This window comes from Aspergillus melleus (genome assembly GCF_016097325.1).
Source record: "Aspergillus melleus strain CBS 546.65 chromosome Unknown contig3, whole genome shotgun sequence".
NCBI classification, from domain to species: domain Eukaryota; kingdom Fungi; phylum Ascomycota; class Eurotiomycetes; order Eurotiales; family Aspergillaceae; genus Aspergillus; species Aspergillus melleus.
The window spans coordinates 3223141-3249870 of NW_025763372.1; the positions used below are offsets into that span (position 1 = coordinate 3223141).

The 26730-nt window shown below is 52.5% G+C and overlaps 7 protein-coding genes across 7 annotated transcripts; 4 read left to right on the forward strand and 3 right to left on the reverse strand.

Moving 5' to 3' along the window:
- Nucleotides 1-63: 63 nt before the first annotated feature.
- On the reverse strand, nucleotides 64-4361 carry YOR1_1 (ATP-binding cassette transporter YOR1; the record flags this gene model as incomplete). Its single annotated transcript, XM_046087867.1, has 3 exons — nucleotides 64-1392; nucleotides 1457-4042; nucleotides 4098-4361. The coding sequence occupies 3 exons, from the start codon at nucleotides 4359-4361 to the stop codon at nucleotides 64-66; spliced, it is 4179 nt and encodes a 1392-aa protein (XP_045943835.1).
- An 860-nt stretch (nucleotides 4362-5221) lies between these two features.
- On the reverse strand, nucleotides 5222-8253 carry car2 (ornithine-oxo-acid transaminase). Its single transcript, XM_046087868.1, has 3 exons — nucleotides 7542-8253; nucleotides 6762-7463; nucleotides 5222-6702 (listed from the first exon to the last, which is right to left on the reverse strand). The coding sequence occupies exons 1-3, from the start codon at nucleotides 8028-8030 to the stop codon at nucleotides 6535-6537; spliced, it is 1359 nt and encodes a 452-aa protein (XP_045943836.1). The 5' UTR covers nucleotides 8031-8253; the 3' UTR covers nucleotides 5222-6534.
- Nucleotides 8254-8650: 397 nt separating this feature from the next.
- On the forward strand, nucleotides 8651-11104 carry gpi10 (putative glycosylphosphatidylinositol-alpha 1,2 mannosyltransferase; the record flags this gene model as incomplete). The annotated part of the gene is made up of 5 exons (XM_046087869.1): nucleotides 8651-8845; nucleotides 8914-9144; nucleotides 9201-9415; nucleotides 9474-9620; nucleotides 9670-11104. 5 exons carry the CDS (start codon nucleotides 8651-8653, stop codon nucleotides 11102-11104), a joined length of 2223 nt encoding a protein of 740 aa, XP_045943837.1.
- A 2064-nt stretch (nucleotides 11105-13168) lies between these two features.
- Nucleotides 13169-15448, reverse strand: GTS1 (putative GTPase activating protein for Arf; the record flags this gene model as incomplete). Its single annotated transcript, XM_046087870.1, has 4 exons — nucleotides 13169-14998; nucleotides 15056-15166; nucleotides 15249-15265; nucleotides 15334-15448. The coding sequence occupies 4 exons, from the start codon at nucleotides 15446-15448 to the stop codon at nucleotides 13169-13171; spliced, it is 2073 nt and encodes a 690-aa protein (XP_045943838.1).
- A 2931-nt stretch (nucleotides 15449-18379) lies between these two features.
- On the forward strand, nucleotides 18380-19584 carry CCP1 (peroxidase; the record flags this gene model as incomplete). The annotated part of the gene is made up of 2 exons (XM_046087871.1): nucleotides 18380-18733; nucleotides 18841-19584. The coding sequence occupies 2 exons, from the start codon at nucleotides 18380-18382 to the stop codon at nucleotides 19582-19584; spliced, it is 1098 nt and encodes a 365-aa protein (XP_045943839.1).
- Nucleotides 19585-20297: 713 nt separating this feature from the next.
- LDX57_006181 (uncharacterized protein) lies at nucleotides 20298-20957 on the forward strand (the record flags this gene model as incomplete). Its single annotated transcript, XM_046087872.1, has 1 exon — nucleotides 20298-20957. One exon carries the CDS (start codon nucleotides 20298-20300, stop codon nucleotides 20955-20957), a length of 660 nt encoding a protein of 219 aa, XP_045943840.1.
- Nucleotides 20958-21698: 741 nt separating this feature from the next.
- Nucleotides 21699-23003, forward strand: txl1 (thioredoxin-like protein 1; the record flags this gene model as incomplete). The annotated part of the gene is made up of 3 exons (XM_046087873.1): nucleotides 21699-21777; nucleotides 21944-22091; nucleotides 22223-23003. The coding sequence occupies 3 exons, from the start codon at nucleotides 21699-21701 to the stop codon at nucleotides 23001-23003; spliced, it is 1008 nt and encodes a 335-aa protein (XP_045943841.1).
- Nucleotides 23004-26730: the final 3727 nt, after the last annotated feature.

Sequence of the window (26730 nt, forward strand, 5' to 3'; positions counted from 1 at the left end):
CACAGTCAATCCACTCGCTCAAACTCGACTCAACACCCTCTCGTCAACCAGCCAACCAACAATCTACGCCCCGAAATCCTCTCTCGAAATCCCACTCTGCTCACACATCCCTCTAAAGATACCCCCCCGTCGCTCCCACAACCTAACAGGGGTATCCATCTCCGCGATCCTACCCTTGTCCATAACACAGATCCGATCATAGTTGATGATCGTGCGCAACCGATGCGCAATGCACAGGAGCGTCTTACCCCGGAACCCAGTCGCCATGGTCTCCTGGACGCGTTCGTCGGTCTCAAAGTCCACGGAAGAGGTGGCTTCATCGCAGACGATGATGCGGGAGTCGCGGACCAGGGCCCGCGCGAGGGCCATGAGTTGCCGCTGGCCGAGGGAGAAGTTCAGACCGTCTTGATCGACGGTGGAGTCGAGGTGGAGGCGTTGCGTGGAGTTGGGGGTAGAGTTTGTCGGGGCAGGAGCAGCGGTGGTGGTGGTGTCGCTTGGGATGTCCTGGCCGACGAGATGGGCTTTTCGAAGGGCGGACCAGAGGTCGAGGTCCGTGTGTTCGTTGAAGGGGTCGAGGTTGGAGCGCACGGTGCCTTGGAAGAGGGTCGGGTCTTGAGGGATGATGGTGAGGCGCGTGCGGAGTTCGTGGAGACCGATGCGCGAGATGTCCGTGTCGTCGATCTTGATGCTGCCGCCGGAGAGCTCGGTCATTCGGAATAAGGCCGCCATGATGCTGGATTTGCCGGCGCCGGTGCGGCCAACGATGCCGATGCGTTCGCCGCCACGGATGTCCATGGTGAGCCCCTTCAGAACGGGCGGCATGCCTGCTCGATAGCACATCTCGACGTTGTCGAAGACAATGCGACCCTTTTCGGGCCACGAGGGGGTCACTTTGTTCAGCTCCAGCGGTGCTTCTTGTTCGAGGTTGCTGGCGTAGTGGTGCATGCGCTCGACGGAGTTCATGTCGTTTTCGACTTCGGCATACTCTTTGACGCAGAACTGGAAGTTTTGCGTGATTCCAAGCATGAGTGACAAGACCATGCCTGCCTCGCTGGGCCCAACATTGAAGCGCGAGGTGACGACGAGGATCCCGACGATGAGGATTAGAATAGCGCCCACCATTTCAACGCGGACCACAAGCCAGCCTTGGTTTGCAGCGGTGAGGAAGTAGGCCCCGTTCATCGAATCGACAGCTTTGTGGATGACCTGTCGGAAATGCTCTTCTCTGTTATACGCTTGGATGCAGGTGGTGCCAGTGATAGCTTCACCAAAGCGAGCAAATACCCCAGAACGGAGGACTGCTTCGTGGCGTTTCAAACTCCTGGCCGAACCTCGGTAGTAAGACGAGATGATCCAAAACAGGAAGAACATCGGTGGGATGGCAATGGCGAACTGAGAATAACAGTTAGAATCGTATTAAAGAGCACAGATGCCCTGGTCAGTTAAAATCACTCACATAATAGAAGTAAGCAACGACCAGACCCAAGGTAGCGACAATCATAGAGAACATCATCACGAACATTCGTAACGAGTTTCCGAGATCGCTATCCAACACCTGAACATCCTTTGAGAAGCGGTTGGTGATGCGGCCCAAGGGCGTCGTATCGAAGAAAGACATGGGCGCTCGCATGACACGATACAAGGCTTCTTGGAGCATCGCTTTCCCGGCGTTAGAAGAAGCGTAGGTGAGCTGAAACGAATAAACATAAACAATAACAAACTGAGCCACACAGAGGGCAGCGTAAATTCCCAAGTAGCCTCCTGGTCCCAGATAAGGGTACCTGTCGGACGTCCAATAGGCTAGCCAGAGCCCGTTCATGATGATTGCGCCATTGACAAGGAGTGTCAGAATCAGGAAAAGGAACGGGTGAAAGATGGAGCCAGTCGCGGATATGTAGGCTTTCCAGACATCCCACCCCATAGAAGCTGTAGCTCTCTCTTCCGTTTGCATCAGGGCAGCGCCTGAGCCCTCATTCTTTGGCTTCTCCTCAGTTGGTTGAATCTCCGTGTTGTGGCCGGGAGTCTCTTTGTCCGAAGTTTCCAACTGGGCAGTACTAGACATGATGGACCGGAACACTTCGTCATTTTGCATAAGGTTCGCGAAGGTGTCAAAGGCATGTATCCGGCCTTGATCCATCACGATGATCCGATCACAGCGGCCAAGCACATGAAGCTGGTGGGTTGCCAGGACTCGGCATCGATCTCTGAGAAGGCCGCAGATGGCTTTGTCCATGATCTGGCGTCCCACATGTGCATCCACCGCAGACAGCGGGTCGTCCAAAAGGACGAGCTCGGAGTTCGAATAGATGGCCCGAGCAATATTCAGTCGCTGCTTCTGACCACCAGATATGGTGATTCCCCGCTCACCAATCTCGGTCTGCTCGCCGTCTGGAAACATGGCGAGATCCGAGCGGAGGGCACAGGCGTCAATCACCTGGTTATACCTTGTTTCGTCATATTCATGACCAAAAAGAATATTGTTCTTGACAGAGGTATTCTGAATCCATGCATACTGAGGACAAAACGCCCTCGTCGTGCCCATGCGAACGCCTCCAGACGTTAAGCGCATCTCGCCCGCCAACGCCCCCAGCAAAGAACTCTTTCCACTGCCAACGGTTCCAATCACGGCGATTAACTCGCGACGACCCACCTTCAGATCGATATCGGAGATCTTGAAGGGCATTTGCTCTGCACTATCCCTCGAGCGTTGCTTGGCATGTGCTAATTTCTCCGTAGACTCGTCGGACGAGGAACCACGAAGGCTTGATTCGGTGCTGTTCGCTTCTGATCCTTTAGACGACGGCGCTTGCTCCCACGTAAATGATGCGTGATCCATCTCGATGGCGTTTCTCATACCCATATCCCAATCGACGAAATCTTCCCGTTCTTCGGCCCTGAAGAAGTCCTGGAGTCTGTCTAGGGCAGTCCAGGCATCCGTTGCGGTACTGATGACCAGATTCATCATGCTGAGAGGCGCTCGCAGCGCATTGAAGGCTGCAAATGACGCAAAGATACTGTCGGGTGAGGCACCGTGGCCCGAGAATGCGTAGGTGATGAAGGCGAACATCGCCGCAAAAGTAGACATTGATACAAAGCTGGCTATGACGGCATGTCGTACGGCGAGCAGTTTGTGGAGAGAATGCATCTCGATGTGTCGAAGTTTCCGAAGTCTTTCCAAGAAAAAGTTCTCCCAGCCAAAGAACTTGACAAACCTCGCGTTATACACGATCTCCTGGGTCAAAGACACACGTTGGTCCGTGGTCTTGTTGACCGTCACCCGTAGGTTCACAAGACACCGCACAATGTAGGTCAGTAAAACCACCGAAAGAAGCATGAACCCGTACCCGGAAAGCGCGCTGTATCCGATGGTAAACAATAGAACCACAAGGCCGACGGCCAAGCAGATTGGTGTGGCCCAAAGAAGGTGAATACTCCCGCAGGCTCTATCAACTCGATCCGCTTCGACCCCCATTAACATTGTAATTCGACCATTATTCCAGCCAGCGATCTCATCTGGGGTAGATTCTTTTTTGTCGTTATGCTCTTGGTCGTTCTCTCCAGAATGGCGCCCGTCCACTTTCGCTCTTCCTGACAACTTCATTGCCTTGGAGAAAATAAGCGAGACCAGAGCAGCTTTAACTTGACCACCCAGCACATCTCCCTTATAGAAGGATTGACTCATGCAGAGGGCTCGGATTACTTGCATGAAGAAGATAGCCAGGGCATAACCTATGCCCCAGCTAACATGCGGACTAGGTCGAGTACCATGTCTAGAATCATATGCCTCCATCGCAAAGGAGATCAGGTGGCGGATGACAAGAGGAGACAAAACAATGATAACAGTCCCGAGGATTTGGCATATCGCACCGATCCAGAACTCCCGTTTAAAGGTTTCATAGATAGCGCCTACCAGGGGTTTCTTGTCTCCTCGTTTTAGTCGCCGTTCCAAGCTAGACCCAAGCTCCTTTGATAGAAAGTCAACAGATCTGTCAGGGTTGACAGCCCAGATGTCTTGGATTTCTAACTCCCGTAGATAGCCAACCTATATACTAATGTAAGTATCATCCTGGCAATGTAGACTAGGACGATCTACTAACTTTCATAATAGGCTCAATCCATTGGAAAAGCATACGACTAGGCAAACGAGCCTCATGCTCTCGGCTTACTGCCCTTTCCTCCGGTATCGGGGGAGCCTTTTGCCATCGCAGCGGATTCAGACTCGGCAGTTTCGAGGACCAAGACTCCTTCTTTTGGTCTGCAGGACGGCTTTCCTGCACACTCGTCCGCGTCGAGGTGAGCTGAGATTCATATTTCTCGTCTGCAATCGGAATCGCGACCTTCTCTTGAGCGTTGTATGTCATTCTTGTCAAAAATGGATTAAGTTAGATTAATCCAAGACATCCCATGTGTAACGGCGTCGAGGCAAAGCCGGCACATTCGCAAGGGCGGCGCAAGGCTAATGCGGCGGGGTTGAGAAGAATGAGAGAGAAAGGGCTTGAGTTTGTATCGTTTCTCTAGACCTCGAGCCTATTTCAGCAATCGAGCGCCTTCCAGGATATGCCCAAGGCGAGATTCTCTTGTAGCTCCTCGTGGCAACGGTGGAATTCGCACACCTGATCGGACCAGGTAACCATGATTCCCGATCGGTGACGAGTGATCCGGGCCTAACCGGGCCCGAATCGTCGAATGGAATGTATACTGGCACATTCTTGTTCCTCCTTGCTTTTGGTCGATGATACGTTAGCCGTTGGTTCAACATCAGGTTCCCTCGACGAGGCATGGGAAATGCCAAGATGTAGTGAAGCCAATGACATGACCAATTGATTGGCACGGTGTGTTCATCACACGAAGTGGGATTTCACAATTATGTGCGAATGGCACTATCGACAGGTCCTTGCATCAGCAAGTTTTCCATTATGCAAGGGACACCGCAGATCCTTCATAGAATGTAACGTACGAACCTCGACCACCATCAGTCGGAAGACTTCGACCAGTAGCATGATCAGGACATCATGCACCGTGCCAATAAATATAGTTCAATTGACTTGTAAGTGCGGGATGTGTGTAAAAATAAATGCGGTGACTCGTCGGGCTCACCACATACCCGTTCGGGTTAAATTCGTAGGAATCGAAAAGACACATGGTGCATGATGATTAGATCAGGAATTGAGGCTTTTCCCCCGATGGACGCCACGTTGGTCCGATCCACGACTTTGGGGACGGTGTTTTGCAGGGAAGAAAAAAGAACGAGGAGTGCCGAGCAAGTGAAGGAGATGCGTCACCTGACCCCTTGCAACAATGACCACTTTCTCCGCGCTGAATCAAGATTGCACCTCTAAGCAACTATGGAGCAACTCGAAGATTGAAAAGAAGAAAATTGAACCCCATGATCATTCAGCAGGGTCTCATTCAATGTATATGCATGGATATTGCAGCCACCAAAAATGGCCTCGACAGACTGACGTGTCGAATATGACGGTGGCGCCAACGACGCCGTGTAAGGGATCAGTAATAAACAAGAACATTCCTTGGGATCAATTGTTTTCTGCTTTTGGCCTAAGTCGCGTGCCTTACAAACTCATCTTTGTCTCATGGATCGTGATCATGATCTCCAGCTAAAGCACCTGGAGTCATAGGGTATATCAACCTCTCAACAAAGGCAGCTTTGTCGCCAAGTTTGAACAAGCATCCCAAGCATCCATGGGCTGCTTGTGCCAACATTCAGGGAATGCTAATTATTAGAAAGTGGGGGAAAGTACGCACTCGGCCTTTTCACTCCTTCTACTATGGACCAATCTGGATGTTCGGTGTCTGATAATGTCTCAACAGTTCATGCACAACCTACAGGCTCTATCGCATCGATTGAGCCACCGACTCACATCAAGGTAAAGATTTTGGTCTTGAGCTGGGTAAGTAGACCATTGGCAGCGACAGATCACGACCGTGTCTTCGCCATCGAAGACAATCTTCTAGATTCTTCATCTACAATTTCTCTCCGTAAAGTTGCCGGGCGTTGACGTGCAGTGTAATCTCCGTAAGCCAGGTAGTGGAATGAAAGTGAAGTGTATGGATTTGGGAGCCACATGTCAACGCAATAGTAAGAATCATAGAGCAAGTTTATGTCATTTCAAGGGCACAGTCGAGATTTACCAATTCTGAAAAGTTATATTGCAAGTACCGTCATAGTCATGAAATGTCATTCTTCTGCTAATTCTTTGGTATCGTAAATAGCATTTGAGTTTCATAAATCCTGAAAACCTGGTCACAAGGGCAAACACCTTTTCCATCGCTCTCTTTCTTTTTGTGTTTGTTCCCCAAAAGCAGGAGGCACATATCCACCGGAGAACCTATCCTGGACAGGTAGACGTAGAGGTCTCCCTTGTCATGTCAGGCTAGCTGACGACAGTGGGTTCATCATCCGGCGAGGCCCATCTTCAGCATAAGGGTGGTGAGATATCCCGCGATCGCTGGGACTGTAGATCGGCCTCCCATGCTTGTCATTCACCCACAAGAGTTTTGATTCTTGGATGGGTCCTAATTCTCACCGGTCTTGGCCTTCTTCTCTGGGGGAGGTGCGCCACCCTTGAGAGTCGGAAGTTCATCCACAGCCTGTTCGATGATCTCCAGGGACTTCTGAATCTCTTCCTCGGTGATCACGAGAGGAGGAGCAAGACGGATGATGTTTTGATGGGTGGGTTTGGCCTGGTCGCGCATCAGTATTTTGGCTCTTTTCAGGGGAACTCGAAACCACAATTACTTACCAGCAGACCCTTCTCCTTCATCAGCATGCACAGATCCCAAGCGCTGTGTCCGTTGGTCTTCGACTCGTCGATGACAATGGCATTCAGCAGACCCTTGCCACGCACGGTCTGAATCATGGGGTTCTTAATGGCCTCCAAACCGTTACGGAAGACATGACCCAGCTTCTCGGCTCTCTCGACCATGTTCTCCTCCTTCACAACTTCCAAAGCACGGATGGCCACGGCACAGGCCAAGGGGTTACCGCCGTATGTCGATCCGTGAGTACCCGGCTCGACGGTGAGCATGACATCCTTCCGACCCAGCACGGCCGACACCGGGTACATACCGCCGGAAATGGCCTTACCCAGAAGGACCAGGTCAGGCTTGATTCCACTCCACTCGTGGCAGAGCAGCTTACCCGTGCGAGCAATTCCCGTCTGGATCTCATCGCAGATCAGCAAGGCGTTGTGCTTGTCGCACAGTGCCCGCGCCTCTTGCAGATAGTCTTCGTCAGGGACGACAATGCCGGCCTCTCCCTGGATGGGTTCGACCAGGAAGGCAGCAAGGTTGGGACCGGCCTTCTCAAAAGCCTCCCGCAAGGCCGCCTTGTCGTTGTAGGTGATAGGCTTCTCGGTGCCAGGGATGGTACAGCCAATGCCGGGTAGGTAAGGGCCGTAGTTTTCACGCGACTCAGGGTCTGAGGACAAGGAAATGGCGGCGAACTAAGCGTAGGGATGGCGTACATTAGCGAAGTCCGAACCTTGCATTAGCTTCATTTACGAGGGAAAATCAACACTTACGGTTCGTCCGTGGAAGTTGTTCTCAGCACTTAGGACCACCGCCTGGTTCTCCGGAATGCCCTTGACCTTGTATCCCCATTTACGAGCCAGCTTGATTCCCGTCTCGACAGCTTCAGCACCAGTGTTCATGGGCAGCACCATGTCGAAACCAAAGTACTCGGTCACGAACTGGGCGAACCGCGGGAAAACATCGTTGTAGAAAGCTCGAGAGCTCAGAGTCAGTCGCGAGGCCTGGTCGACCAGGGCAGCGACGAGTTTCGGGTGACAATGACCCTGGTTGACAGCGGAGTAGGCAGACAGGAAGTCCAAGTAATGACGGCCCTCGGGATCCCAGACAGAGGTACCCTGAGCACGAGCAAACACCACGGGAAGAGGGTGGTAGTTGTGGGCAGCGAAGTCCTTCTCAGCCTGAATTGCCTCCTGGGTAGAAGCAGCGTGGTAGGCACTGGTACCATTGCTGGTACCATTGCTAGTACCGTTGGAGGCCATGATGAGAGTGGCAGATCAATAGATCAAGGAGTGGGGGGGATAAACAGAGAGATGTGGGGGAGAGAAGCAATGGGACAGTCTATGCGGAAGAAGAGCGAGAAACGAGTAGAGAAAAGACGAGAAGGGCAGTGAAGTGAAGAGAAATGAAATTGAAGGAAAGAGAAGAAAGATCTTATAACCGTCTGACGGGAGAAAACCGTCAATCGCAGGGCGTGTGCAGGCGGTGGCCATGAATTGACCCCTAAGCGCAAGTCTAGCCGTTCATCCTGCGATGAACCTCTAAGTGCAGGTCTAGCCGTGACTTTTTGTACCAAACCATAAACGCCGACGCCCATGACGCCCTGATCCACTCAGTCTGGGAGAGCCGCTCTGTCCCGGCCAAACACGCCGTTCCCATTACACATTTTATCTTTAGTGCGCTGCTGTTCCTCGGATCCCCACGCTCCACCGCGGAGTCGCGCCGCTTGGCCGGCCACCTTGTCCTCTTGCAGTATCGTGTTGATGCTGGACTTGTCATCTGTCAGGCTCAGTTGTCATGCGCCCGGACTTCGGAAAATCGAGCACGGAAGATTGAAGAAACTAAATCCCTGGACTGGTTCCACTACCGCGATCGATCGACGATGACGAAGTCGGGGAATCGGGGAGTGCGGAGGGATTCCTACTCGGCCTGGTCGGTTTTCGTTGCGCTTGTTTCGTTGCGTCTGCTCAATGCGCTGTCGCTGCGCACGTTTTTCCAACCTGATGAGTTCTTTCAGTCGCTGGAACCCGCTTGGCAGGTTGCTTTTGGGGAGGATCAGGGGGCGTGGATTACCTGGGTCGGTCACTGCCAACGCGTCGAGACTCCGGTGGCTTCGTGGTCGCTAATAATCAAATCGCCGTATAGGAATGGAAACACCACTTGAGATCTTCGATCCATCCCTTCCTGTTCGCCGCCGTCTATTCCTCCGCAAACTTCCTCGCGCAAACTCTCCGCCTGTCCGCCGCGACGCGTGCCGACCTCCTCATCGTCGCTCCCAAGGTTACGCAGGCCTTTCTCGCCGCTGTCGGAGATTTCTACACATGGAAGCTAGCTCGTTTGGCATATGGAAGAGGGAGTCACGAGGCATGGGCGGCAGTATGTTTTCCGGACACTCGACGATGGGGATGGATGTGGCTGATACAATGCGGTAGCTTGCCTTGACGGTTGTCAGCCCCTGGCAATGGTTCTGCTCGACCAGGACGTTGTCGAACTGCCTCGAAACCACCATCACTGTGGTCGCCCTCTATTTCTGGCCTTGGGAATGGATTGGAAATGCTGGTTCGGCGACCGGAGGCAAGAGAAGTACGCGCGCCGTTAGCAGAGCGGCCGCCGAACAGGAGACCAATGACGCGGTACCTCTCAAGAGGTACGAATGAGAATCGCTTCTATTTGCTATGGCAGGGTTGCTAATACTTCACACTCAGGTTGCGCCAATGTCTTTCTCTGGCCGCTCTGGCTTGTATCCTGCGTCCGACCAATGGGTTGATCTGGGTGAGCTTAGCCAGCGTCGCCTGGCTGCGCGGCTCCTGGGCCCAAAGGAAGACTCTCATTCGCGAAGTCTTGATTTGCGGGTGAGTATGATGGCCTCACCAACTGTCCAAATGCTCATGCATCCTCTAGATCTGCCATTCTTGCCATTTCGACGTTGTCGGATCGCCTCTTTTACGGAACCTGGACTTTTCCACCGCTCAAGTTTCTCTACTTCAACATCGCGCAATCACTGGCAGTCTTCTATGGAAAGAATGACTGGCACTACTACATCTCCCAGGGCTATCCTCTCCTCCTGACAACTGCGCTTCCTTTCGCCATTCCCGGTCTATACCGCACATTGACCCAGCGGTCTGTCTTCTCTGACAATGCGCAGGCTTCAATGCAGGCCCAGCTGGGGCTGATCTGCCTGATCATGCCGTTCACTCTCTCCTTGATCTCCCACAAGGAAGTGCGATTCATCTATCCACTACTCCCCTCGATGCATGTCTTAACCGCACCGTCCCTGGTCGCGTTCTTTTTGCCGGCAGTCTCCCAGTCCAGTCGATCTTACATGCCTCGGCGGCTCATTCTGCTCTTCCTTCTCCTCGCCAACCTCGTCGTCGCCTTGTACACCACCGTGTACCACGCCTCTGGCACCCTCTCCGTCCTCTCCTACCTCCGCTCCCAGCATCTTTCCCACACCCCCGTCCTCACCACCTCCAATGCCCACCCTGGGGCTGGTCCCACGGTGGGCTTCCTCATGCCTTGTCACAGCACCCCCTGGCGCTCACACCTCGTCGACCCCGACCTCCGCGCCTGGGCCCTCACTTGTGACCCGCCCATTGGTCTCAGCGCCACCCAGAAAGAGACCTACCTCGATGAAGCCGATCAATTCTACGCCGACCCAGCCCAGTTCCTCCGCAGCAACATGCTCGGTGGTACACGCCACGTCCCGCGTCAACCATCCTACACCAACCCGCATTACTACCCCGCGACCTCCCTCACCACGGCCGAATTCCAATTCAACAGCCCCCATCCTTGGCCCGACTACCTCGTCTTCTTCGCCGCTCTCGAACCAACCCTCAACGGCATCCTCTGGTCCAGCACCTACCGCGAATGCCATCGCACATTCAACACTGCCTGGCACGACGACTCGCGCCGAAAAGGCGACATCATCGTCTGGTGTCTCGATCCCAATGAGCAGGCCGCCTGGTCCGGCGTGAAACGCGACCGCGACCGAGAAGCCAAAGAGCGCCATTTCGATCACATCATCGAGAACATTAAGCGTCAGGCGACGGGGCAGGGTGCCCGTCCCGCCTCCATCTGGCAGCGGTGGACACAACCCGCGCCTAAACCCTGGTCCTTGGCGTGGCCCAAGTCCTGGTCTTTATCCAAATTTTCATGGCCCGCTCCCAGCTCCTCTTGGTCGCTTGAGCGGTCGTGGAACTGGCCATGGGAACGTCGCAGACGGTCGGTCCTAGGCGTCCAACTGCCCGCCTGGCTGGACGAGCGCCTTCCGGATCTCTCGGGCCTGTGGAAGAAGAAAAAGTATTCGAGGATCGAGGACCGGGAGTATTGGACTTGATGTGAGCTGCCCTATATTGTGTTCATTTTTTCTTGTATATGATAGGCGTGTTCGTTGTGAGTTTTGGTTTACCCTTGCTGCTTTACATGCCTCTTGGGTGGTCAGTTGTTGCTATTGTTCTTTTTCTCGCTTTTTCTTCGCAGCCCTCCTATCTAGTCTGTTTCAAGTACATATTTCTTTCCTAATATTTGTCGGTCTTCCTCTTCAAACTACCCTGCTCATTTTATAGACTAGAATAACAACCAAGAAAACCAGCTCGCAATGTACCATGAAACACACACCTATATATCAACACGGTGCCTGTTTAGTGAGTATGATAAAAGATCTAGAAAGAAAAGTTTCTAGGAATCCAGAATAAATAAGCCATAAGTGGAATTGAAGCCAATGGGAAAAGGACTCAAGTATGGGAGTCTGTCTGGCAAACAAACTGTTCATAAAAAGCAAAGAAAGAAAAACCCCAGAATGTAGATGAACGCAGGTAAGTGGGAAACACAAAAGCAAAGCGCAGCAATGTCTCAACGGAGTTCTACAGCAGCGTGGAAGCAAAGCGGTACGATAATAAGAGGAATCAAGTCGGTTGAAGCAACGATGAAAGACATCTACACTACAATCGAAGGAGCGCTATACCTGAACGGGAACACAGTGTACTCTTACGTAACAAGGATCCCAAACATGGCCAAAACTCTAAAAAACCACAGCTTTCACAGGACAATTTGGGTCTGGAAAGATCAAAAGATAACAGAATTTCTATGGGCGAAAAATCTGACCGGCTTCTCACGACCTCAGTTCCCTCGTAGAATATACCAGATCCATACAGTTATGGCACAAAATTTTCAGCTACATGATCCCGTTTTCAAAAATGAGATTCCATGTTTTTGGCGGCAGTGAGAGGTTGAAGTACACGGAGGCGAACGACTGCTATGATGTTACGCGATCGAGCTTCCGCAGCCTACCTGCACCCGACCGGACTGCGGCGGGCAGTAACTACCTTTAACGCAAAAACCGCGTCATTGTATGGTACAGATCACATGACTTAAACTCTAAAAAACCACAGATTCAAAACGACCATCTGGGTCTGGTCGGGGGGTTGAATAACAGATTTTGTATGAGAAGAGAACTTCGACGGCGTCTTGTGCACTATACAGGGGGTCCTAGATCATAATAATCTGGTCTTCATGAAACCAAGCTCCGGGCTACAAGGCTATGGTCTTCTTCCTTCAATATCTCCTTTTCGCAACCGTAGGTGACGACTTTTATGATCGGAAATCGCTGTTGCTATGATTTCGTGAGGCCGAGCTTTCGCGGACTTCCCACTACGGCGGACCACAACCGCCACCGGCGCCGTTCTAGTGGAATCACATGACTGAAACTCTAAAAAACCACGGATCTCACATGACATTTTGGGTCTGGTTGGGTGGTGGAATAACAGATTTTGTATTGGTGAATAGGTTTGGATGAGTCCTGTTCGCTACACACAGGAGGGATAGTTGCAAAAAATCAGACGTTTGCGAACAAGGATGTTTACTATACAGATCCGCTTTCCAAATTAAGTTATCTCCTTTTTTGCGGGTCTGAGAGATGTTTTTATTCTCGGAGACGCTTTTGCTAAGGGCTGCTCATATTGAGGTCGGACGGGCGTTGGCGGTTAGGATCGTCGGAGCTAGTTTTATCCGAAAGGCGGAATCATGAATTTCTGGCAGAATTCTACAGACATGTTGGGCACCAAGTATTCACACTCGAGGCAATATAAGTATACCAGGAATATTATTTACCCATGTCTATATTGAACAAATTACTCAAAGACTAACTGACTAATTTTCATCAATCCATCCATCTACGGCAACCATGTCCAAGCCAAGACCAAAACCAAGAAGACCAAATGCCACGCTCGACGCATCATTCAATCTATGTTAGTTAATCTGCCCATTCCCCTGTCACCTTCAACGCCGACCAAGAAATGCAACAATCGCATATAATTACATTCGCCGAGACAAAAAGTATATAACCATGAATTTCAAATGTTTGAGAATGTAGAGAAGGAATGTGCAGGAAAGTAGGCATACCCTAGCCGTACCGCGCGCTCAAGCTGGCAAATGCATCAGGGCTGTGCCGTCCATTCTGGAAGCCGCTGATGTCCACGCTCTGTTGGCTCATGTGAGATCGAGTGAATCCACCTGCGGTCGGTCCGGGGATGTTCAATCCCATATTGGGCGGCGGCTGTGGCTGCTGTTGGGGGGCCGACATGACGCCGGCACCCGGCATTGTGGAGCTCATGAAAGGGTTGCGAGAGGCACCAGCAGCTTGTGGATCGGCGGCTTGTTGGGAGAACTGGGTTTGGAATTGAGGTGTTGCTGACGGGAAAGCGCCTGGCTGCGTGGGCGCCTGCGCCTGCGCCTGCATCTGAGGTACAGAGCCGTAAGAACCATATGGATTTGTCGTACCAGTAGCAGCCTGGTTGACACCGGCAGAGGGTGCGAATTGTTGGGGAATTTCGGGTGTCATCGTCGGGGTTGGGGAAAAGTTGTAAAGAGAGAGGATATTGTTCTTATTCGCCGGGTTCAGACGGCCCGTGGGCTGGGGAGCCAGACGCTGAGTGGACGCTTGGAAACCGAACTGCGACGGGGCTTGGTATCCCGCAGAGTGCGGAGTAGTCGGAGCAGTCATGGCTTGAAACGGGTTATGAGACTGTTGGGTCGGCTGGCTCTGCTGAGTCGGTTGGGCTTGCAGCTGGGGCGCTTGCTGGGGCGCTTGCGACTGGAACGGAGAAGGTTGACCGAAGGCCGTGGTGGAAGAGAACGCCGGCATAGTATTGGCATGTCGCGGCGGCGGAAATCCCGGAGTTGACTGACTGCCTGCCGCAGGCTGGTTTGGCGGCTGCGTGAAGAAAGGGTTCGTTTGACCAAGACCAGGGTTCTGGCTAACGGGTGGAGTGGCCAGACTGGCCTGCGGTTGAGCACCAGTCTGGAAGAATGGGTTGTTTCCACCCTCCGTAGGTTGAGGGGAAGACACAAACGCGCCCTGGGAGAGCGTTGCAGAAGCGGGAGTAGCCGACTGTTGATAGTAGGGTTGAGAAAACGGCATCTGTTGCTGCTGCTGGTGAAAGTATCCTCCAGTGGTGTGCGGCTGCAAAGGTTGGGCGACCTGGAGATTTTGGAAGGACTGCTCCAGAGGCTGTTGTTGGGGTTGCTGAGATTGGGGAGCCTGTGGCTGCGCCGGTATGTCGAAGGGATTGTAGGACGGGTTGCTGGGTTGCGCAGGCGGGCGGGAGTCCAGCTGATCGAAAGGATTGCTGGATGCTCCGGTGGATGCTCCGGTGGATGCCCCGAAGGATGCTCCAGCTGCTTGGGACGGAGTCCTTGCCCGCGACGCCGGATTGCTTCCCTCTCCCAGTCTCTGCAACGTTTCGATCGACTTCTCAAGGTTGCCCTCTAGTTCTCGAAGAACAATCGCATTTCGACGCTCGTTCTGAAAGCCCATGTCCCTCAAGGTAGCCATCATCGACTCGAACGACCGATTCCCCGGAGTGTTCACGGAGGCTCCCATACCCAAGCTGGGAACCGGCGGTGGTGGCGATTCACGTCGTCCCATTCCTTGGTTCGCGGACATCCGACGAAGATCCGCAGCAGAAGATGCCGACCGCAGCCCAAAACCGACGGGACGGGACGGCTTAGGAGGCAGCGGAGGAGGAGAGCCTTCCGGGGAGATGCCTTGGTTGGAGTCCTGACGACTGGGCGGTTTCGGTTTGCCATCCTCCAGGGATCGGTGCTGGTATTTCTGCCGGATGTAGCGTTCCATGCACGCATCGGCCTCATCGATATCGGTCGGGACGGGGGGCTTGACGTTTCGCGGGTTGAAGATCTTGTTCATAAGAGTGTTGCCGTGCGATTTCATATTCTGCGATGGTTCGATCAGACCCCTATTCTTTTGTCCATATGCTCACGCGACACTCACATCGACTTGGTCCGATGTCCAACTGTCCATACTCAGGGATTTGACTTTGGAGATATGCGTGCCCATCTTCCGATGCAGAGCGGCACACCGCATGCACAGGAAGATACCCATCTATATTATATTCCTTCGATCAGCCTCGGGGTCTATTCTTGATACGACGCAAAAGTCGGGGTCGCGCGGTCGAGGTACGTACGTTCCAACTAGCCCATCCTATTAAGACACATAATCCGTCAGCATTCGATCCCTCAAGCCCGATGTATCCGGACGGGGCAACTCACCTGGATTCATCGCATCGCAGTCTGCGCAACGGTCATTTCCAGGAACCGAGCGGATGAGATCCTGCAGCGCCCGCTCATTGCGGAACTGCGACCGTTTGCTGATACCGACCACCATGATGACCGGAAGATCAGGAAAGACGTGTCCTTGCTATCGAGGCCCAACCGAGTCGAAGAAAAAGAGTGAAAGAAAGTGTGCAATTATCCACAGATGAAACCAAAAAATGTCGCAGTCGACGGGCCGAGCTTCCGGGGCGGGAAACGGAGGATTGTTCAGACGAAAAGACGAAGCATATTTACAAAGAACCCAAGACTTTTTTTTTAATCCTTTTCGAAGGAAGATGGCAAGGAGTGGATGGGGGCTGAGAGCGAAGATCCAAGAGAAATGGAGGGGAGAAGGCGAGTAAAAGGAGGGAAGTGGCCAGGGATGATCGATGTGGGGAAATGCTGCGGTCGGTGGGATTCGACTCTCATCGCCAACGGCAGAGCAGGATGGACGATAGTACACGTAACTATAGATTGATTGACTTCTATGAATTCTTGGATTTATCCTCCGTACTCCGTAGTAATGCAGATGGAATGCCTCGATCCTCTCCGGTGTCTTGGCTATTAATAGAGGCCATGTGCGAGAGAGATTAATTTATCACCACGTCGGAGTCCAACTCCGGTTGTCTTTGAGGATAAATTAAGAATTTGGACGGAGACATCGGTCCCTCGCATGGGCCAGACATCAGGGGCAGCCGGCTGACTTTCTTCTTGCGCCGATCTATTTGCCAGCCAGGTTTCTGCAGTTTGCACAATGGCCTTGACTCTTCTGCACAGTGGAAACACGCCGTGCAGTGGTCGGCCGTGAGCATGAGCCAGGCCCAGAGCAGCCCAATAAGCCCAACACAGATGGTTGTTTGTCTAGAGAGATACTCGATACAGGACAACTATCCCGATGAGACTACGGAGTACGCATTCTCTTTTCAATCCATGATTGAGAGAAAGGAATGTTTGAGCAGCAGGTGACTCCATCCACCATCGCACTCGAAGCTTCGGGAGAAGCAGCAGCACGGTAGAGGAGCCTTAAATTGCCCTAGGGTAATTATTCTAGTACGCCAATATGACCTGCCATCCTATGGATAGAAGGAATTGGAGGTTGATTATGCGTTCGTGAGGTATGAAAAGTGTGAGGAAAGGAAGGATTGTGGCCGGGATTTCGCGCGTTAAATGTTTTCTCGGGAGTCACGTGAATGGTGGGATATAATGGGTGCCTGAGGCAGAAATGAGCTGGCTATCAGATTCATGCCATACTCAAAGTCATTACGACCCCCAGAGGGAAGTGGAAAGAAGTTCGACAGTGACACTGACTCGATTCCAATTCTATCAGCATGGCGAGATTGCCAGATTACTACTTGCTACACGTGCCTATTTCTGCGCTGCGTTCTGCCTGCGAACGCGAACTGGTGAAAGCATCAGGGAGTGTCCACAGTCCCAACGAGTATTCCATATCATCGCAACCAATATGATCAATTTTATCTCAGATACTAGCACCTGATCTCCAATGACTGACACTCCTTGGAAGACTATCTACAATACTCCATACTCCACGAGAACAAGCTGCCCTCAACATGCTACCCCAACCGGCCTAGCGTCCCACTCAAGCGAGCCTCCCGCCGTAGCGTCCACGTGACACACGCCGAATCTTTCCCTCGTCTTTTTCTTCCCGTCGATTCTTCTTCTTCCTCTTCTCTCCATCCGTTGCAATGCGCGGAGTCGTTCTGATGTCGACGTCTCTCCGTATCTGTCGTCGCTTGCGATGTTCTCGACAATTTTCGTACAATTTCATTCATATGCTCTACGGAGTATACACTCCCTGCATCATGTCTCGCAGGTTATAGTGTCAACGAACAACCACACAGTGCGCTTCTAGCTTGATCAATGGCGAAGAGGCATACTTTTTTCTTAGTTCGTTCAGTGGGAGATCAAAACCAAACAGTTTTTAGCAGAGCTGCGTCTACTCCACCCTGGTGTTCGCTTTGATCGAACGGCAGGACTTTTTTACGACGGACATAATCACGATAGAATTTGAGTATTGATTTGGATGAAAAGAACACGGTTGGAGCCATGTAGATGGGCATGAGGAATGTTGCATCAGTAGGACTGGCAACGCATCCCTTTCTAGTGTCTTCATGACTGCATCGCAGGAAGTAAGTGCTAATGTTGTGCATATCCAACATTGGTCATCTTCAGATCTCGACTTCAGTCTGAGTTTTCGACAGGATGATAAACCCCCTGAGTAATTCGACCGGTCGATTTCTACAGTAAGTCGAGAAACCTCGGTCTCAGTCGCCGAGGAGCGACCAGAAGCGATCGATGAATAATGCAGCGTCCCCCAAGTGGATCCCACCGGTTCTCGTCTGCCAAACAGCGACGAGCGGTTTGTAATCTTGGGAGTTATGACGCCGGGGACCCGCCCGAGGTTATCGTCGTTGCTCTGGTTCCTGCCCCTCGCGAGGAACAATCGACTTTCTTTGGAAGAGACAGGGCGTACCGAGTTACCAGCTGCCTGGGAAAATGATCTCAATTCAGACGAGCATCCAAGTAAACAATCGCCGTGACATTCAGACAGACCGGATGGGTTGACTCCTGTCAATCTCACCCGCGCAATTCGTCTCCTCCTTCTCCTCATCTCATCGCGACGATAGGAACTGCAGGAAATGCGGAGAGAGTCGACTAAATTAGTTCCGTAGTTCACAATTAGACGCTGAGTCAAAAGAATCCGGTCCAGATCTCGCCCATTTGGCCTCGGTGATTGGTCCAGTAAGAGAGGAAACAGAAGGTCGTTCAGCCATGGGTTGGCCGCACTATTAGTACTTATCCTTATCCCCTGCTGGCCTCTCCTTCTTTCGATCTGTCATTCTCTCTCTCTCTCTTCTTCACACTCTCTCAACTGTGATTGATCGTTCTTTCACGTCCCATCTCTCCTTCAACCATCTGTACACATTCCTCTAGTTCCAATCTCATTTCCTTCCCATTTCAATTGTCCTCATCCTCAATATCCACCATGGCCTCGGCTGCTCGATCTGCCTCCCGGGCCTTCCTCCGCTCCACTCCGGCCACCTCCTCCTTCAGACCGGCGGTCCGCAGCTCGCGCTTCGCTCTTCCCGCCCAGGGCTTCCGTGCCTCGTCCCGTCGCGGTTATGCCTCTGAGGCTGGCCAGGGCAAGTCCTCCAATGGCCTTCTCTGGGCTGGTCTCGCCGTCGCCGGTGGTGCCGGTGCCTTTTTCTACCTGAACGGCGGCGACTCGGTCAGCTCCAAGGAGTTTGTCCCCGCGCAGAAGGACTACCAGAAGGTGTACGACGAGATCGCTCGTCGTCTCGCCGATGAGACTGACTATGATGACGGCAGCTATGGTCCGGTTAGTCTCATTCCTCCCAATTGATGATTCTTCCGTCTCTTCGTCTTTATTTTTCTATCCCCAAGGCATCTGCAATCGAAGAAGCTAATCGAATGTTGGGATCATAGGTTCTCGTGCGTCTGGCCTGGCACGCAAGCGGCACTTATGACAAGGAAACCGGCACCGGAGGAAGCAACGGTGCCACGATGAGATTCGCTCCCGAGTCCGACCACGGCGCCAATGCCGGTCTCAAGCTGGCTCGGGACTTCCTGGAGCCCATCAAGAAGCAGTTCCCGTGGATCACCTACTCCGATCTCTGGACCCTGGCCGGTGCCTGTGCCATCCAGGAGCTGGGCGGCCCTGCCATCCCTTGGCGCCCCGGTCGTCAGGATAAGGACGTCGCCGCCTGCACCCCTGACGGACGTCTGCCCGACGCCACCAAGGACCACAAGCACGTCCGCGACATCTTCTACCGCATGGGCTTCAACGACCAGGAGATCGTAGCCCTCGTGGGTGCCCACGCCCTGGGCCGTGCTCACGCCGATCGCTCCGGCTTCGACGGACCCTGGGATTTCAGCCCTACCGTCTTCACCAACGAGTTCTTCCGTCTCCTGCTCGACGAGAAGTGGCAGCAGAAGAAGTGGAACGGACCGACCCAGTTCACCGACAAGAGCACCGGCACCTTGATGATGATGCCCACCGATATCGTCATGGTCAAGGACAAGGAGTTCAAGAAGCATGTCGACCGCTATGCCAAGGACAGCGACGTCTTCTTCAAGGAGTTCTCCGACGTCTTTGTCAAGCTCTTGGAGCTCGGTGTCCCTTTCACCACCAAGGCCGAGGACCGCTATGTCTTCAAGACCTCCGAGTAGAGGCTTGGAGAGGGAGGGTCTGCATCCGTCTTTTGATTGAATGATATTTTTCAGCCGTGAAGCACTGCGTTTGTTTTTTCGTGCCTGTGTTATTTTGATATCCGGTGCTGGTGTCGTTTAGATTCCCAGCCATACATGGATGGCCCTGCTATCATGTTTCGTTAGCTGCCATAGATACTAAAAGTCTCGAAGACTCGGTGGGCATTAAGACTATGTTATACAGAAGAGAAACTTGCCTGTCCAATGACTTGTCGTCCGCTGCTCTGGTTTCAAAGAGCATGGTCCAACTGTACGGTCAATAGCCATTGTAACATCATAATTTACCAGAGACAGTTATAGATAGTCCGGTGTCTAACGCGCAGCCCTATTCACCGCAGAATATAGATCATTTGACCCCTGGTGGTTCGCAGGGTCGTAGCAATCTGGAGTGGCGGCGGCGGCCGACACTGAAGTTTGATCTCCGACTTTCACTTCCGCACTCCGCGCCCTTCATCTCCTTTTCCAGCAACACAAACCTCACCACCAAGGGGTCACCATACTCAAATCTCATTTTCCAGGCATCGCAACCCCTCAACCAGACTCTATACATAGACAAACCCCTCGAACATCCTCCCTCGCCACGACGCAAGAGAACAGACCCAACCTCTTCCCTCCCTCTGCCCGCCGAGGGGCAACGACCAAAAAAATATCCCACCAGATACAAAATCACCACCATGACCAAATCGCACACACTCACTCACGATCACTATGAGATCCTCTCCCTCCCTTTCTCAAGCTCGACGACAACATCTCTATCCAAACAACAACTCAAGACCGCATACCACAAAGCCCTCCTAAAACACCACCCGGACAAAGCTTCCTCCGAGACGAAAGACACAGACCTCCAGACACACTCGCAGTCGCAGTCACAATCGCAGCCACTCTCGCAAAACAAAAACAACCTACCTCCCTCCCCCGCGACCCCAGCAACTCCCAAAACCACCTACACAATCGACCAAATCACCCTCGCCTACCGCACGCTCTCCGACCCAGCTCTCCGCGCAGAATACGATCGCGAACTGCGTCTGGATCGCGAGAAGGCCGCGCGCCGAGAGGAGACAGGGACGGTGTTCCATACGGGCCTGGAGGTTGTCGATCTAGAGGATTTGGCGTGCGATGAAGGGGACGATGAGATGGGTCATCAGGCAGTTTGGTATCGCGGGTGTCGGTGTGGTGATGAGAAGGGGTTTTTGGTTTCGGAGGAGGAGCTGGAGAGGGAGGTTGAGCATGGGGAGATTGTGGTTGGGTGTCGCGGGTGTAGTTTGTGGATGAAGGTTTTGTTTGCGGTGGATGAGGATCAGGATGGGGATGGGGATGGCGAGTCGAAGACTTGATTGATCGACAGGACTAGATTCGACTGGACCGGCACTGAGTGTGTTGGTTATTACTCTTCATCTTGGTCTTCAAGTGGGCTGGCTGGCTTTTTGCTGGAGAGCTCTATCTTGGGCAAATCCTCTATACCACGAGCCGTCACCACTCCCTTGGGGTTGGGTTAGACTGGACATGGTCGCATGACTTGACAGCTCGTCCCATTCGTCCTGACTTGCTAGCCTGTGTCTATGTGGAAAGAAGGCAGGCAGGCAGGAAGGTCTCGAGAAGGGACTCTGTGCACCCCCGGAACAGACCGGTGGGCACAAGGACCTCCTTGTTGGGAATCTCTGAGGGGTGACAAGGTGTGTTTCACTGCATGTATATAGAAGAGACAGGTTTGTCTATAGATAAGAAAGGCGGGCTATTTCAGACAAAGAATACCTTTGCCTGGTTGATCTACCAGGCAAATATATATTGTCGGTATGAGATTGCAATGGACATCTCAACGAGAACTGCTAAAATCATATCAACCTAAGTGTAAAAAGTAAACCCCATACATAAACCCAAACTAGATCAAATTAACAAACAAGGCTGTCATCGAGTCACGATGGCGGTCGTTGTAGACACCGCAAGTGTGGGCCAGACAAAGTGACGGAGGGGCTGATGACATATAACGATCGATGCTGCTTCATCTTGACCGGACAACTCCAGCCTCTCCTTCCCCTCTTCATTCCTCCTCCCTCCCTCCCCAGTTCACCGCCACGATGTCATCCCTCGTGCACATCACCTCCAAAGAGCAATTCAGCTCTCTCCTGACATCTTCTGTCTTTGTTGTGGCCGACTGTAAGTTTGAGTTTGTTGTGCATCGTTGTCTCGCCCCGCGTTTCCCCTCATCTCACCTCTCATCCATCCGGGGGTCTATTTCATCTCGCACTCTGCCCTCGAGAGCATTTCCCAGATTACCAAGAAAGAACTATACTAACCTTTTTCTCTTTCTTTCTCTTGAAAGTCTACGCAGACTGGTGCGGACCATGCAAAGCCATCGCCCCTGCCTACGAGAAACTGGCGACGCAGCTCTCGCGTCCCAACCGGATCACATTCACCAAGGTCAACGTTGACCATCAGCAAGATATTGCCAAGGCGTATGGAATTACAGCGTACGTCCTCCTCTTTGCTCAACCTCGCGTCCTTCTGAGAAAGAAAACTTCTACAAATCCTCGACCGGCCACCCTCCCCCTTGCACTTTGTCCGAAAGCAAAAGATACAAAACTAACAAAGAAAAACATAGAATGCCCACCTTCATCGTCTTCCAACGCGGCCGCCCCATCAATACCGTCCGCGGCGCCGACCCCCAGAAACTCTCCGAAGCCGTTCGCAAGCTCGCCTCCGAAGCCACCAAAAGCGACGAGACGCCCGCGGACTCTTCCTCCGGCGACACGACCTCCAGCGTCGGCTGGGTAGGCGCCTCGGTGCCCAAAGGCTACGGCGACATTACGGATCAATATGACCCCAAGGGCCTGGAGCTGTTGAACCGGGACAGCAAGTTCGGGGTGGCGCGGACGTTGTTCGATGCGTCGAAGCCGTCGGCGCTAGCAGGGAAAGGCAAGGCCTCGACACCGGATTGGGTGGAAAGCGACACGGACGAGCAACTGATGCTGTACGTGCCGTTCCAGTCGACGGTGAAGGTGCACTCGTTGCAGATTACGTCGTTGCCGCCGGCCGAGGGCGAGGATGAGGAGCGCGACGAGGACGAGCGTCCCATGCGCCCCAAGACGCTGCAGCTGTACACGAACCGGTCGCATGTGCTGGGCTTCGACGAGGCGGAGGATATCCCCGCCGTGCAGACGGTGACGATCCAGCCGGGCGACTATGATGCGCAGACGGGTACCGCCAAGGTGGATCTGCGGTTCGTCAAGTTCCAGAGCGTCACGTCGCTGGTGCTGTTCTTTGTGGATGGCGATGGGGACAGCGAGAAGTTGCGGGTGGATCGCGTGCGTATCTTTGGGGAGGCGGGTGAGAAGCGCGAGATGGGCAAGTTGGAGAAGATTGGCGATGAGCCGGGCGAGTAGATTTCTACGGAGTATCTCTAGGGCGGATTGGTTGATTTGATAGACTGGACGTCAGGTTTCAGGTTAGGTAGGAGATAACCCTATCCATGATAAGTTTAAGTCATTTCAAACAAGACCGAACGGACAGACAGACGGACAGACAGACGGATAGACAGACGGACAGATAGACAGAGAGCTGGGATTCGTAGAGTAGGGAACATGGAAGCATCAACCTACTGCTTCAGCATTCAAAGGATAGATTCAGACAGAGCAGCCAAACGACATGGTGTCCGGTAGAACACGAGCGGTGGCATCCTTCTTGAACCCATCTTGTATTAGCTTACAGAGTTGGATGCTCGTTCAATCCTACAGAAGCAACATAGAGTAGCAACAATATTTTCCAGCAAAAAACGCAATCATATTCAGATCTACAATTCTATCCATCTAGATAATAAAAAAAACTAGAGCAAGCAAGCCACTGCACCAATCCACATAAAGAAAGATACACCAGCATCTAATATTCCCATACACACACAAAAGTATGCAAATAGAAAAAAAGGTATGTCCGATCCCAAACCAAATGGTCTAATCCCAGTAGAGAAAAACACGACAGAAAGACCAATAAAGTAAGAACCGGTGTGCAATTCCGTTCGTCTGTGACGCAACTGACACCTGGGGAAACATCACAGAAGATAGATGTCCAGGCAACACGGGTGAAATAATAGTTGCGTCGCCGCACGAAGGAAAGAAAGAAGAGAAAAAAGTTCGCAAAATGGTGGCTGAGGGGGAGGGCTATTTATGTGTGGGAGAGGGGCCCCGGGGAAGGGTTGTTCCGTTTTTCCGGGCTCGGGTAGTTTTAGTCTCATTTTTTTGGGGGTGTGATTGGTTGAGGGTGATTATGTGAGCAAGGGCGGTGGGGACGAGGGTTGGTTGTTTTTCGTAGAGTTTTTTTCTCGTGCCTCTGGTTTCTTTTTTCTTTTCTTCTTCATAGGCTTATGATGAGTTACTTGGATGTTTTACATATGATAGGAAGAGACTGATTTCCCACTGGGATATGTGATCTCACTTACCATCCACTGAGGCCTTCTTGACTTTCTTTTCTTTTCTCTTATCTGTTTCATTCTTTTTGAGTTCGTTGGCTGGTCTGATTTTGGGGGTGTTGGGGTTCTGTGTGCTGGGCTGACTGGCTATCTGTCCGGCCTCGCCGAGTCATGCTTGCAGAGTTGCAGTTGAGCCTTACGGCCAGCCTCCCTGATTATCACTCTTCAGGATGAACAAATGGGGCCGGTTTGATTTTTCTTAGATCCGTTTCTGCATGATTTGAATCCTGTCAGACGATGACAGATTTCATACCTTAGTTCAGATAGATAGATTTGTCTGGTCCGAGTGCTTGGCCTATGTACTGCGCATTGCAGTTTGCGAAAATCAGTAGTTGTACGGCCTGCGCCGTCCTGTGGTAGCCTATGCTCATTATTCAGTACTATTCGTGCATATCCCATGCGTGCTGTGCTGCTGATTCTCATGAGTGCCAGCCCGAGGTCCTGTCGGATCGCTTGCAGATACACAGTATCGACTGCCAATGACCTCATGCGCTGCCCGTTGGCCGAATTACGGGCCATCCGATCCACGGTTCCCCAGTTCGTGCCTGTAAATCCTGCTGGCTTATCTCGAGACGAGGGAGGCTCGGCTGAGTCGGTTGACGGAGGATAACGTCAACGCTGGGGCCGAACGCTGCACAGGTCCAGCGGTACAGCCTCCGCCTGGTCCTCGCTAAAAAAAAAAAGACAGACAGCAAAAGCTGGAACGGAGGGACTGAGAGTCATGGACCATCGTGCGTTCACTGCGCTCGGAACAATAATCCTGTGGGCAAGTGCTTCAGATTGTCTCAGGTGGGAATTCCACCAGACCCAAAGAATAGTCTTTGAAGGAATCAGACCATACACTTGTAGAGATCCTCGTCATCGACCCGGTTTCTCTCGAGATCTGTCCCGTTGTGTGGAAGCTGGCGCGCATCTTATCTGCCGTCCCAGCGTCTTTCCTTCCTCCACTCGACTCGGCCGGCTCGCACCATTTTCGTGATGTTCCAAATATCCCGGTTTCCGTAAACCCAGTCTCAGGAACCCACACCGCTTTGCACGGTGCGTCGTGCGAAATGCGAAATGCAGCCCCAGCCCCAACTTTTTGCAAGCGCCCTCCCCGGGCATGGGCCCGGCGTCGATCATACGCTGTATTACAGGCTTACAGCCCGGCGGCAGTAGTTAAACCAACAGGATAAGATCCTTCACTGGTCTCCCGGTCCAAATGTCCATGGGGCTTCATGCGGACTGCATATTGTCACATTGGACCCACGAACTGCGCCGCCCCGATTGGAGCAGACCTTGCAGATGCTGGTCTCACCGTGAGACGGCTGCTGGGCATACCATTTGGGGCCGGTTGTGTCCTGCGTACCGCTGGCCATGCAAAGGCGGTTTGTGTGGAGTTGGACCGACGATAATTATCCAGATAGAGTTCAACCCTAGCGAGTATTGGTTTGGATCGCACTATGCCCTTCTGGTCCGAGTCCAAAGATCTGATTTTTCGACATCTGCAGAGGGAAAAAAAGCGCGTTATCAATTGAACTAGTTGGGCGGCTTAAAAAGCGTACCAGACTTTGAGGTTGGAGATAAGTAGGAAACCGAAATTGAAGACGCATTGAAAAAAACCAACGTAAAAACGGACCTGCCATTCAGAGGTTGCGCTCGCCATCCTTCAAGTCAAGGCCAATGATGACGTTTGGGGGCCGCCCTCGGCGAACGCAGGTAAGATTCTCTCGAGTCTTCCTGGGGCTGTACTTGTGTGTGATCTTTGCTTTTTATCCATTCTGCAGTTCATCTGTGCTGAGATGATCAGTGGCAATTTGCATGTGACAATTTGATACGTCTTCGAGTTCAGTTCAGGGCTGAAGGCAGGAACCGGACCTGACCATGTCCATTGCAGCTGCATCTTCCACAGTTCCACATCCACAACTGAATGTTTGGTCATCGTAGCTGTAAATAGCATCAGGAATTCAACTCAAACCGCAGCTTAAGCTCGTCCCGCGAGAAGGGTTCGCGCTATTTTCTTGCTTCTCGTGTCCATGGAACTCGGTGAGCATCCGAAACTCTTTTTTCGCCGTTTGTGGTATACTCGGGCGAAACCAGAGCAGTGAGGGACGTAATAGTGAACCACTTCCTCAAGCCACTGATTCACAGCATCCATTCTGGGTGGACGGCTGGAGGCGACGAGGACCTTGGGCAAGAGACCAAAGAGCAGATGCGAAATGGATCCCACGTTCACGCCTTTCTTTCCTAGCGGGACGGGAAAATCGACCACCTGCCGCAGGAGGAATAGACTCGGGGTTATCAGCCACTCGCATCTCCAGGCGCAGGAAGATTTGGACGCTAAGGCAACCCTCCGGTTGGCATATCCACTTCCCTCCGTAGCTGCTCGATGCTAAGGCGGTTGTTCGTCCCCATCCAACCTGCATCTCTCTGCCGTCGACCGGGGCAAAGTGCCCGGAAAGGCGGAAACCCAAGACGCACTGCGCATAGCCTAGACTAGTCGGTCACGTCAACGATGCAACCCCAGCAGCACCGTCTGTCTCTCTCGGATCGGCGCACGTGCTAATGGCTGAGGGCAAATGTTCAGTTCTTTGTTTACCTAGGTCCGATGGGCGGTGATCGACCCCTGCTAGCTTTGCAAGAATCCAGGAACAGAACTCAATTTCGCC

Bases quoted from the DNA above. Each gene is read 5' to 3' on its own strand.
- car2 (XM_046087868.1), bottom strand. From the start codon at position 8,030: ATGGCCTCCAACGGTACTAGCAATGGTACCAGCAATGGTACCAGTGCC. The intron at 7,464-7,541 runs GTAAGTGTTGAT...CCCTACGCTTAG, and splicing joins ACAACTTCCACGGACGAACC to TTCGCCGCCATTTCCTTGTC. The intron at 6,703-6,761 runs GTAAGTAATTGT...ATGCGCGACCAG, and splicing joins TGAAGGAGAAGGGTCTGCTG to GCCAAACCCACCCATCAAAA.